The 12,014-nt window shown below is 32.5% G+C and overlaps 1 protein-coding gene and 1 long non-coding RNA gene across 3 annotated transcripts; both read right to left on the bottom strand.

Moving 5' to 3' along the window:
* Positions 1-4,144: 4,144 nt before the first annotated feature.
* On the bottom strand, positions 4,145-5,946 carry LOC128034971 (uncharacterized). Its single transcript, XR_008191353.1, has 2 exons — positions 5,152-5,946; positions 4,145-4,447 (listed from the first exon to the last, which is right to left on the bottom strand). It is a non-coding gene; the product is annotated as an uncharacterized LOC128034971 (long non-coding RNA).
* Positions 5,947-9,069: 3,123 nt separating this feature from the next.
* LOC105804200 (tubulin-folding cofactor C) lies at positions 9,070-11,685 on the bottom strand. Of its 2 annotated transcripts, none has more exons than XM_012636701.2 (2): positions 10,471-11,685; positions 9,070-9,639 (listed from the first exon to the last, which is right to left on the bottom strand). In XM_012636701.2, the coding sequence occupies exon 1, from the start codon at positions 11,522-11,524 to the stop codon at positions 10,478-10,480; it is 1,047 nt and encodes a 348-aa protein (XP_012492155.1). In that variant the 5' UTR covers positions 11,525-11,685; the 3' UTR covers positions 9,070-9,639; positions 10,471-10,477. The 2 variants fall into 2 exon arrangements, with proteins under 2 accessions (XP_012492155.1, XP_012492156.1); XM_012636702.2 differs by having other exon boundaries at positions 9,070-9,627.
* Between the last annotated feature and the right edge of the window lie 329 nt (positions 11,686-12,014).

Genomic DNA, 12,014 nt, shown 5'->3' with positions numbered 1-12,014 from the left:
GAATTTGGCAAGGCAAAAAGGGAAAAAGGTATAAGTTATGATCTAAATTTTATATATTATTATAGATACTAACTAGTATCAATAATTAACAATGGCTGCTCTCTCAGTATATTGACCCCATATATATATATATATATATACCTCAGGATCTTTGTTTTGTCCAAAATCAATATTTTCTTATTGGTGAAGTTAGATATTTCTAACCTAAACTGCTTACAAAGCATCACATCAATGCCCACCTACACTCAAACTAACTACAATGAAAATGGAGAATACCATGCATGCCTTCTCTCTCTATTTTTTCTCTTACCTCACAAGTTTTAACCATAAAAGAAAGCAAGATTTTTTGTTCAGAGAAAGGGGAAAGGAGATTAACACCATCATCAAGAAAAGTAGCAGTAGATTTTCTTAGAGGGAAACAAAAGAGATTACTTCTTCAACTAGGGTTCCTTGTCGGCTGGACCCGTCCCTCACATTCATTAAAAAAAAAAAAGCAGGTTTTTAAATGAAGAATTTAGAGAGCAAGTGATGTCACCTAAACAGCTTATTATTTTATCATCAGAGCAAAAAATATATTAAAATTCATAGTTGCAGTGTGAGCTAAGCAACTGATTAGCTTAAGTTTCTACCCAATACATCTAAATTTGGACTTCCTATACTTCCTTTGCCACGTCTATAGTTTTGGGTCTTTCTATCTCCATGCACAAAGAAAGCAACCTCATAAAATACTCTGTTTTAAACTATCACTACATATGTAACCTATGATAGTAAGGTATATTATATTTTCAAAGATGTAACTTAATTTTGAATCATAAAGATAACATTATTAAGAGACACAATCATAAACTAAATATATATATATAGATCACCTATAATTTGTTGCAGTATGATATGGTTCAAAAATTTGAAATCACCAAAATCGATTTAACTATAATGTTAACTTCGCTTTCATTTAATTTTTTATTTCGAGTTCACTTGATTCGGTTCAAGATTTACAAGTTTAAAATTTACAATTATCAAAACCAAACTGAATTTTATTTCTACTGAATTTAGAATTAGTTTTAACTTTTTATAATATAAAAATAAATTGTTTATATTTAAATTATTAAGAAATCATTTAAAGGTTCAAGTCTAGAATAAATCTGGACATATGGCTAACCGAATTCGTTTTATATTTAGACAACCATATGTCCAGATTCATTTCATAAATTTTTCTAAACTATATAAATTTATTTGGTATAATGACAAAATTAGCCCCTAACGTTTGGGTATTGGGTCACTTTGGCCCTTAAGGTTTTTTTTTTTTTTGAGCACTTTCATACATAACATTTGTTTTTTTTTTTTGTCAAATTGGTCATTTTTTAACGGTCTTGCTCACGTGGCCGTTCATGGACTAACTACGCTGACGTGAACTTTTTTTTCCACCTAGGCGCCACACGTATGTAGATGCTGACGTGGCATATAAGACAAAATAATGTCAAGTCAACAAATGAATTTAAACTTAAGAAATAATTAAAATTAAAAAATCATTTAAAACCCGTAATTAACACGCATGGGCAAAATTAAAAGATATTAGCAACTCCTAAATGAAGAACCCTAAATCTCAAATCCTCTCCCTCTCCATTGAAATTATTTAGAAATCGAAGCTTGAAATTTAGTGGGTTTGTAAAAGAATCGAAAATATTGTTTGAAAAAAGTGATTAGAAGCCATCAATGGAGAAGTTTCCTTATTCGAAGCTAGTTTCATCATCCCGAGGGGAGTTCGTTTATGATGAAGAGAAAAGAAGATGTTTTTGTAACAAGTTAGCTCCTAGAGAAACATCATGGAGCGATTTAAACCTAAGCAGAAGGTATTATTGTTGCTCAGATTTTCAGGTAAGCATATATTTAACTGATTTGTTTTAGGGTTCATAAGAAATTGAGAATTTTTTATTTTTTTATTACTGTGTCGGTTGGACTAAATTGGTGCTATAATTCATCATAGCATTAAAATTAGGATTGGAGTAGTCACTGTATATTTATCTGATTTGTTTTAAGGTTCATAAGAAATTGTGTGATTTTTTTTTTGATTTTTTGAATTGGATATTGATGAAACATTTCTTTCCCATGCGTTAAATGTATACGATATACTTATGATCCAGTTGTATTATGCTGAATGCATGGTGTTATATTGTTATTTTTTGGGCTTCTAGTTCTTGTACTCGTACTAGACTAATTTCAAAAAAAATCAGAACCCAAATTAGATTTTAATATTTTGGAATTGACAATGAAAAAATGTTTACGATATACCTGTTTTACGGCACCCTTCTTTCCAACCTCTTTTCAGTGCTTCAAAACAAACATAAAACCTCTTAAAATGTGGTGGAGATTCAAGTGTGACTCTATTCACTGCCATCTTTATAGCACTTCTAGTATTCTTTAGTCTCAACTCATCAACATAATCCCACGGCGTAGCAAATTCCTATACGAAGTTCCCTGCCAAATCTTTCACCCTTTTCTGGGCCCTTCTACACCTTGTCATATTAACATTGACATGCATTTATAAAGTTACCATTCTTTGTATATCTCTTAGCTTCATTTTTTGGTAGTCCCCAATAATAGCTTCAAAATGTTCTGCAATAACTTTTAGATTGACCATTTTGTTTTTAAAACTAACACAACAATTGTGCTCATCATGAAAATTTTTCACCTGCATGCATCTGGCCATGTTATTGTAACTTGCAAATATTCCTCATTTACACTTTTGTGGTGTAATGCATTTAACTCTAACCCTTTTTGGTTCATTCCTGGTTATCTTAAGTTCTCTTCTACAACACATTAAGTACTTACAAATTGCGAATTTAAATTGATCGCCATCTTTAAACAGTATCCCAATATAAAAGTGTGTACTTGTTGAGTTTGGATTGTATGTGGGAAACCTACTTCTTCTATAAACATCAAAATTTTCATCATCTTCTGACCCAAGTATGCTCCTATGATCATCACTATCAAAATATTCAGTATCATTTCCATCTTCTTCCTTACCAACACTGTCATTTAGTCCTTGACAATCGACTTCTTCAGGGACCTCAGCCTCAAATTTCTCTCTAGAGCTTTCACTTTCAGTCTCATCAAATATTATTTCCTTACCTTTTCCACCGGTTTTCCCTTCCACTTCCCTAACCCCTTCCTTACCACCTCCATCACTCTCACCACCTTCATTGACAGCAACATCAACCCCCTCCTCACCGCCTCTATCACTCTCACCACCTTCGCTGACAGCAACATCATCACCCTCCCTACCTAAACCTTTAGCAACCTCACCACCCGAACCCGAACCCTCACTACCTTTACTGCCAGCAAACTCACCATCCTCTCCCTGACCCTTACCCTCACCACCCCCTAACCCTCACCACCTTTACTACCAACAACTTTACCACCCTCTCCCTCACCCTTACCACCTCACCACCCTCACCCCCACTACATTTACTGCCAACAACCTCGCCACCTTCATTACTATCACCACCAAATTACAAACATGCTACAACTAACATTGATTCATCATCGACAAAAACTGCAATGTCAATCTTATGCCCTACATACAAGTCTATCTCCTTATGCTTAACCTAGTAGTTTATAATGTCAATAATGCTACTATCATTCCACACAACCCTAAGGTTATCCTACAAAGTCCTACTACCAAGTACATGGAAATAAATTAGTTGCACTGTATTAAACCCTAATCCATCTTTAACTATTTTACACAACTCAAAATACGACATCGTATCTGGATACTCTTTAAGCCTCACCATCTTACCACCTAAATACTTAACATGGGGATCATGTACAAATTTACCCCCAACATGCAAGTTGATATAATATTCCTCCTCTACAGACATTTGCAATTTAAAAAAAAACATAAGCATAATGACAATGTGCAGCTAAAAAAGGTATATTCAAACAAATTATTAAATAATATAAATTATAAACAATTCATATAAAGTTAAATGATATAATAATTATATATATATATATATATATATGTGTGTGTGTGTGTCATAACAGCACAACAATAAAACATGGAATGACCATCAAGAGTTATTACTAATTCACAAAAAATCCAAAATTATTGCCCCCACCAAAGTTATCAGCAACAGCAAACAGAAACAGCAACCAGCAAACATATTAAACATAAAGCTTCTTCTTCAAAAAGGACATGTTGAAGACTACATACCGGAGGTTATGGTTTATAACAATGCTCTTGAACTTAAAGTTACAAAGGATGGTAAGGAAATAATTGGTGAAGGAATAAGGTATATTTGTCAAATACATTAGCAAAGTCCTTGGAAAATTGTTTGTACCAAAGATGCAGAACTCAATGAAACTACAACATTGCAAATGTTGAACCTGCAAAAGATGGGATCTCTAGTTTGGCAAAGTAGGCAGAAAAACTTCTTAGCAAAAGGAACTGCATATAAAATTCAATTTAAATTTAAAAAAATACAAATTATTTACCAAATATAAAAAAATATTCTTAAACCAAACAAGAAGTAATATTTTTTTTTATTAGCTCAACAAAACTAGTACAATATTAGGTTTTCATTTATTTAATTTTTCCCAAGACATTAGGCCATTCCCTAATGGATCTATCCTTAAAATTCTGCCTAGAATGCAGACAAAACAGGAAAGGCCTATAATTTAAGTTCAATTTAAATTCCCAAAATATTTTCAATAATACATAAAACTATTTTAGTGATATTACTTTTACATTTCATGACAATTTCAACCAACAACACAAAGCAAAATGATAGAATTCAAAATCTGGCAAAGAAGATATATCTATGTTCAAACCTAAAGGCTTAAAAAATTTTCAAACTTCAAATTTTTATTGTTTTTCCTTCTCCTCTTTCTCACATCTCTCTCACTTCAAAGATGTTTTATTGTTTCATATTAAACATATTAGCTCAAGGGGAATCTTCCTTTAGTCAGTCCTCAATGTACAAAAAGACAAGACACAGACAAGTTTATTTGGGGGAAAGCTTTATTTAACTCCAAATACATGAAAAAGTTGTAGTAAAGTAAAAAAAAACAAAAGGAAATCTCAACAAATATAAAAAGAAACAATCATACAAAACAAAGCATTAAAATGAAGAACAATTTGTTTGTTTGTACCTTTTCTTCTCTATGATTTGGAGTATGAACCTTCACCATTCTTCACCGCAAAAGAGCTAAGAGAAAACACGTTATAAATGAACCTTAAACCCGCAAATCCCCAAAATCAACAATCTCATAACCTGAAAATCCCTGAAAATCCCCAAAGTTTTAAAACCTAAACCAAAATCCCCAACCCAAGAACCCTAAACATTAACCAAAATAACATATATAATAGTTTGAAAGTGAAAATTATAAAAAATATACCCTAATATTTTTTTTCCTTCTCATGTTAGGGTTCTAATATTTTGTTTTGATTAACTGATTCAAAAGTTAGGCTTCAGTTTTTTGTTATGATCGATCAAGCTTCTCTTTACTAGTTAATGTTTAACTTGTTTTAATTTTTTTAATTGTGAGTAAACCCCAAAATTTTTCTAAATGTTTTTTTTTTATTTTAATTATTTTTTAAGTTTAAATTCATTTGCTGACATGGTATTATTTTGTCTTATATGCCACATCAGCATCTACATACATGTAGCGCCTAGGTGGGAAAAAAATTTCCACATCAATGCCGTTAGTCCCTTAATGACCACCTCAGCAAGACCGTTAAAAATGACTATTTTGACCAAAAAAACAAAGGTTATGTATGAAAGTGCTCCAAAAAAAACCTTAAAGGCCAAAGTGACCCAACACCCAAACGTTAGGGGCTAATTTTGTCATTATGCAAATTTATTTTAAATTTAATAACTTGTAAATCATTCATTCTTCATACTATTTGATTAATTTTGAATATTTAGGACACTTTTAAATTTAATAAAATTAAAATTCTTCCAAATTATTTTTTGCTCAAATAAATTAAAAAATTTTATTAACATACTCAATTGAAATGTTCATGGAACTAGTTTATTTATTTTAGTAAATTGTATAACTATTAGCTATATATGGTTAGTTACAATTAGTACTGGTTGAATTAAAATAATGATACACATCTCATATTTTTAAAAATTAAAATTATTTATTTATTTTCTAAATTATTTTTATATAGCATAAACAATACCATAAAATTAAAAATGATACACATCTTAAAAAACTCTTTTTAATATGTTTTTAAAATTTTATACAATTTAGAAAAATCAATCTGAACGAATCTAGACATTTGGTTGTCCAAATTTATTCTGGACTTATTTTTATTAACTTTTATAATTTTTATTTTTAAAATTTTTGAATTTTATTTAATATTTTTATAAATTTTAATAATGCTTTACATAAATTATTAAAAGTAATAATTAGTTTTTTTACAATTTTAAAAAATTAAGTCCAAAATAAACCTAAACAATTATTTGTCCAAGTTCATTTCTAACATAAATTTTAGATATTTTAATAAAATTTGAATTTTTTTATTGGCGTGACACTATCATATCAACAATTGTTGTTGACATGGGCTACCACGTCAACATCATGATAATGAAAAACGATAAAACGTTGATGAAATGACTTAATTAATATAATTTAAAAGTTTAAAGACTTAAAAAGTATTTTTTGCGGAGGGAGTTAAATGATTTTTTTTTGTCAAAGTTCAGGAGCATTTTTACCCCATTAACTGAACTGAACCATTATTACCATATAATCCGCAATGAAGGTCCATCCAGCATCTTCCATCGACATGTTTCTGAACTTCCTAAGATCAGCAGATAGTAATCAATGATGTTGATCATGATCCGTTGGTCAAACTAAATAAAAGATAATCTAAATCAAATATTGCAGTGCACCTTCATCCCTCCGGTAAAAGCTCCATAGAATATTACTTAAACAAATAAAAGAAATGCAAAAGAATGGTCGCCAGAAGCAGTTAACAAGAAATATACTTATATTACTTCCATTACACGTGAATCGTATCTACGAACGTTATGCCACACCGACTTCACCCTCTTCAACTATTTATAACCCAACAAACCTAACAGAAAGCAGGAAAAACATAAAATAAAATGAGGTGGGACCTCAAAATTTATGCTAATTTCATCATATCTTCAATCTTAATTACGTGTACAAAAGTTCACCTACGTCCATGCATTGCATCCTATTGGACATGACACACAAGTGCACCCACACCTCTCACTCCATAACCAAAGTTCTTGTAAAGACGAAGACTATATGATTTCTTCTGAAATGATACTAGCTAGAACTTAGGGTCATCAATCCATTTTTTAAAAATGAAAATTCTTAAAGCTTCTTGTTTACTCCTTGTTTTCGTTGATTAGTTTTTCTCAACCATTATGCTTAATGAAATAGGAATAGGAGTATAAAAAATGTAATTTAAGAATTGATCTTGATGCATCATCCCTATATAATATAACAAATATTCGGTAAAAGTACTATAGAGGCCCCCATATTAGGCTTTTGGCATTTTACCCCTTAAAAGTTACAAATTAATCCCTATACATTAGATCAAAAAATAATAGTCCTTTTTATTAAAAATTTCATTTAATTCTACTCTTAAAAACTGGCATGGCTGTCAGAATAACCAGACAGTTACACATGTACCTCATTCTGACATATAAAGACTAGTTTTTAACAGTAGAAATGAATGAAATTTTTAACAAAATGATCAGTTTGCTCTTTGACCTAATGTACAAGGACTACTTAGCCCTTTTTTTAATAGAAGAAACAAAATGCAATTCGACTCCTAATACAATGACCTCTATAGTACTTTTACCCAAATACATATAATAAGGAAATTTTGACAATTTTTTGTAATAGTTGGAATCTTTATATCATTGTTAGCCATCAACAACCATGTATTACTTGTTGACTAGACTCTCATCGGCAGTGACATCATATTCACAGATAAAGACGGTGTAAAAGAAAGTTGAGTCTGATAGTTTATTATTGCATGCTCTAAATACATATAAAACATACCAACTTAGAAAGAATAACCTAAATTTGTTGCAAATTCGAAAATTCCACTTTTTCTATAATATCTAATAAGATATCATGTATTGTTCAAAAAGCTTGCCAACAGATTAATTGCTATCTGGCATATATATTACCTAGTGAGAGCAAAGCAGCAACATACGCAACCAAGTTCATTTAATGAAAATAATAACAAAACATGCTTAGTATAATACAATCATAGTGACATTAATGTGTGTATATATAGACACTCTAAACAAAAAGTCACATTATTATGTTAAAGGGTTATTCATACTCCACAAGGTCTACTGTTTAATTATAATTTTCTGTATATGTCGTCTGTTTACATATTTACAATTTAATTTTATCTGATCAATTTTAGAACAATATAAAGTAATTTGATTTGCTGGTTATAGTACCTGCTAATTCATTTCCTAGATAGAGTAAGATTTTACTAATTTGACAAGTGGCTTTAATTAGAAATCTGTAGTTTCTCTTTGTAGCAACTTTTCCCTCATCACTTTCTAATTATAACTTAGCTTTAGGGAAGAAATCCTGGAAGTCATCCCATCCTGGGCCTAGCTCTTATTAATAGCCAGATATGATTTAACTTAATTAACCCCATTTGACTTATTCCACTAAACTAGCTAGAGGCACATGGCCCACACCCAAACTAAATTTATATGGGATTTAACACCAGCCCAGGTCCTAAGGCCTAGCATACGGATAAGTTAATTATGAAACAGAGAACTTGTTGGCAAATATGATTATATCTTCAATTTTACATAAAATCCAAATATTCAGAAGACCCATGCAAATGACAGGTTAATACTAAGAGCCCCGTTGATTTGGTGACATTTCATCATAAGAATTACTTGCACATTTATGGTGTAAACTAAGCTAACAAACAATTCAATGGTTTGAACTACAACAAAATGAAGCGAAGTAAAACATACCTCAAAAATTTGTAGTCTGCCAAACTGTCTCCAGACCACCTTAAATTCGAGAAAGCATTATAAGGCAACAAGATTGAAGAAGTTGGAATTAAATATATGGGAAGCACATAAATAATTTTTCAAGCAGGGAGTGACTAGTTATGGAAACTGAAAGAACGGGAAAGTTGGTTCATGAAATCTGAGTAGCTACGATAAGGTACAAGAGAATCTTAGTCAAACGTAAGATGTCTTTGTATACATCTAGATAACGTGTTTTCAAACCCCACCCAGACGCTGGCAAAACCAAGCATCCCTCAGGTCTACTTTAGCAAACGTCACTCCGGCAGAGAAGTGGCCATGAAATCACAGTCCGATATTTGGTAATAAACTGAGAATTTGCTTGAGCTAGGATCCGTAAATGGTAGAGAAAAGTAGAGAAGCTCCAAAAGTTCCCACAACATAAACTTGGAAAATGAGATAGGCAGCCTAAGGAAGTTCTATTCGGAACAATTTAAACTATTTCGACCCCATCAAGTTCAATGGGATAAGTACATTTTCATTTTTACTACAGTCAAACCCCAGGATCAATCAGACACATGCCTGTCCTCATTTGCAAAATGCAGCATTGCGCCTCTGCTTCAAAGTCCTGGAACTGCTCAGGAAACTGGGAAACAAAATAAGGGAAGGAAGGAATAATATAGAAAAGAAATAAATAAATAAAAATGAATACCTGAGCTCTGCATTTGAAATGAAAATTTCAGGGGTGGAAATAAAAAACAGCAGAGATACTAAAATGAGAACTTAAGCAATCGTACTTTAAGTTGTCAGGCCAATTCATTCAACCCAAAAGATGAAAAGGAGACGCTTAAAGCTCCAACAGCAAACTCCGGAAAGCATCTTTGCAGCCATGGAATAGAAACTGGCTACATATTTCAGCTCAATCCAACTAAACCCAGAACCCATCATCATATTTATGATTGCCCTCATCTAATCTCAATATACTTTTAATTGACACTTCCAAAATAAACAGTATTCGTAGTGCACTTTGCGTGGAAAATGCGGAAAATTGAGTGGGACAAACAAACCAACCACACAGGTAAAGTTCAACAAACAAATAGATTCTACTTTTTTAATCAGGGTTCAATGCAAAATATGTTCTATAAAAGATTCAAAAGACTACAAAATGTATATGAAGTAAATAACCTGGACTGCAGGCACACATGAAACCACAACTAAACAAAGCAGAAAAGATTGCCATCAGCTTTCATTTGCCATGAGTCTGACAAAGTAATTGAAAAGCTTGTAATTAAAAACTGAAAAGAAGAAGAATGACGTAACTAGAGCACTTTTTGAAATATAAAAAGTGCTCCCTTGCCACTTCATTTCTCATTCTATTTTAAAAAAAAAAATCTGAGATAACAAACATAAGTTCAAACCTGACCATATTAACTCAAATAATTCGAAGACTCTCATTACAAATACAAGCTTTAGCTACCTTCGCTTTAGCTCCCAATATCCTCAGTCCGAACCTTCCCAACCCTCTCATTCTCCGGTAAAACACACCAATTCGGCGACTGCACAGCTCGCAACCACTTAAAATCATCAACATTCCCCCAATTCCCCGTCTCTTCACTCAACCCTGCCTTCTCCAAATCCATCTCGATCCCTTCATAATCCAAACAGTACGGAGCGAACCTCACAACATTGCTGTCCTCAATTATTGGCCTACTCCTCACTCTCAAATAAAAGTCACAACTTTTCGCCAAATGAATCCTTATCTGATGCGACGCCAATACAAAAACACAGCCTTCCACTTCCTCTATCAAAATAGACCCAATTACAGGCCCCATATAAACCTTGCAGTTCTTCAATCTGTTCATAAAAACCGCATTGCAGCAGCCGATTAATCTTACCTCACAAGATTCCAGATCAGATAGTGTAAACTCCCCTATCTCTGTCCCCCGTAATTTCTTCACTAGGGTTTCGTTTGTTTTATTTCTAAACCCTGGGGAATTAGGGAGTTTGAAATTGGACACCGAAACGGTGTCGGGTTTTATAGGTTCAGGTTCTTTGGGGAGTTCCTTTTTCGCTGTGGCTTTGTTTTTGAAGGAGAATTTCTTTTTGGGGATCAATTCGGAGTTTAAGATCTCCAAATTTTGCTTTAAATCGGAGATGGTTTTGAGAGAAGAGCGGACTTCATAAGAAGGAAGGAAATAAGAATTCCCGGCGACGAGTTTCTCGAGGTCCGAGATGGAGGAGGAGATATTGGCGAAATGAGATCTGAGGCGAGATGGATCCGATGTAGCAATGAGACGGGAATCGGCGAGTTGGGAATCAATGGATTGCTTGGAGGCGGAGAATCGGGAGAGAAAGGAGGAGGTGGACTCGGAGGAGTTGGCTGAGTCGGATCGGCGAGCAAGTGAGGTGTCTAAACGAGCTTGGTGGCGATTGGAGAGGCGGTCGAGCATGGCTTGGTGCTTTTTCTGTAAATCGGCGTCGAGACCTAGGGTTTTAGTTGGGAGATTGGTGTGTGGGCGGTCTTCTTCCATGCTGATTTTGAGATTTTTTTTTTCCCCTATTTCTTCTTTTTAATTGCAGCAACTGCAAATCAGCAAGGGCAAAACAAAAGATCTAGTTTCTAGTTGAAGAAAAAGAGTGTTGATTATGAAATTTTCCCGGGCATTCGGTTTTTTTTCTTATATTTCAAATAACCTGTATAGATTCAACGAGTTTTTTATAATCTGACCGTAAAATATTTTATTTATTTATTTATTTATTTATTTATTATTTTGAAAATGTTTTATGAACCTATTAATAACAACATTTTTTTAATGTTTTGGAAGTGTTTTTTTTTTAATATTTATTGAAATAGGATTATAACTAAATTTAAAATCAAATTTTTTAAAATTGTTTCATTAGAATATTTTGGCTATATGTTGATTTTTTTTTAAATCAGTGTTTTAGGTTTTTTTTTCAAAAATTAAGGCAATATGTCATTTTTAGATAGAGAAACAAAAAGCATACTTAGTTGGACGTGCT

The sequence above is a fragment of the Gossypium raimondii genome, chromosome 11, assembly GCF_025698545.1.
Source record: "Gossypium raimondii isolate GPD5lz chromosome 11, ASM2569854v1, whole genome shotgun sequence".
Taxonomy (NCBI): domain Eukaryota; kingdom Viridiplantae; phylum Streptophyta; class Magnoliopsida; order Malvales; family Malvaceae; genus Gossypium; species Gossypium raimondii.
This window is presented reverse-complemented; position numbering and strand designations above follow the sequence as displayed.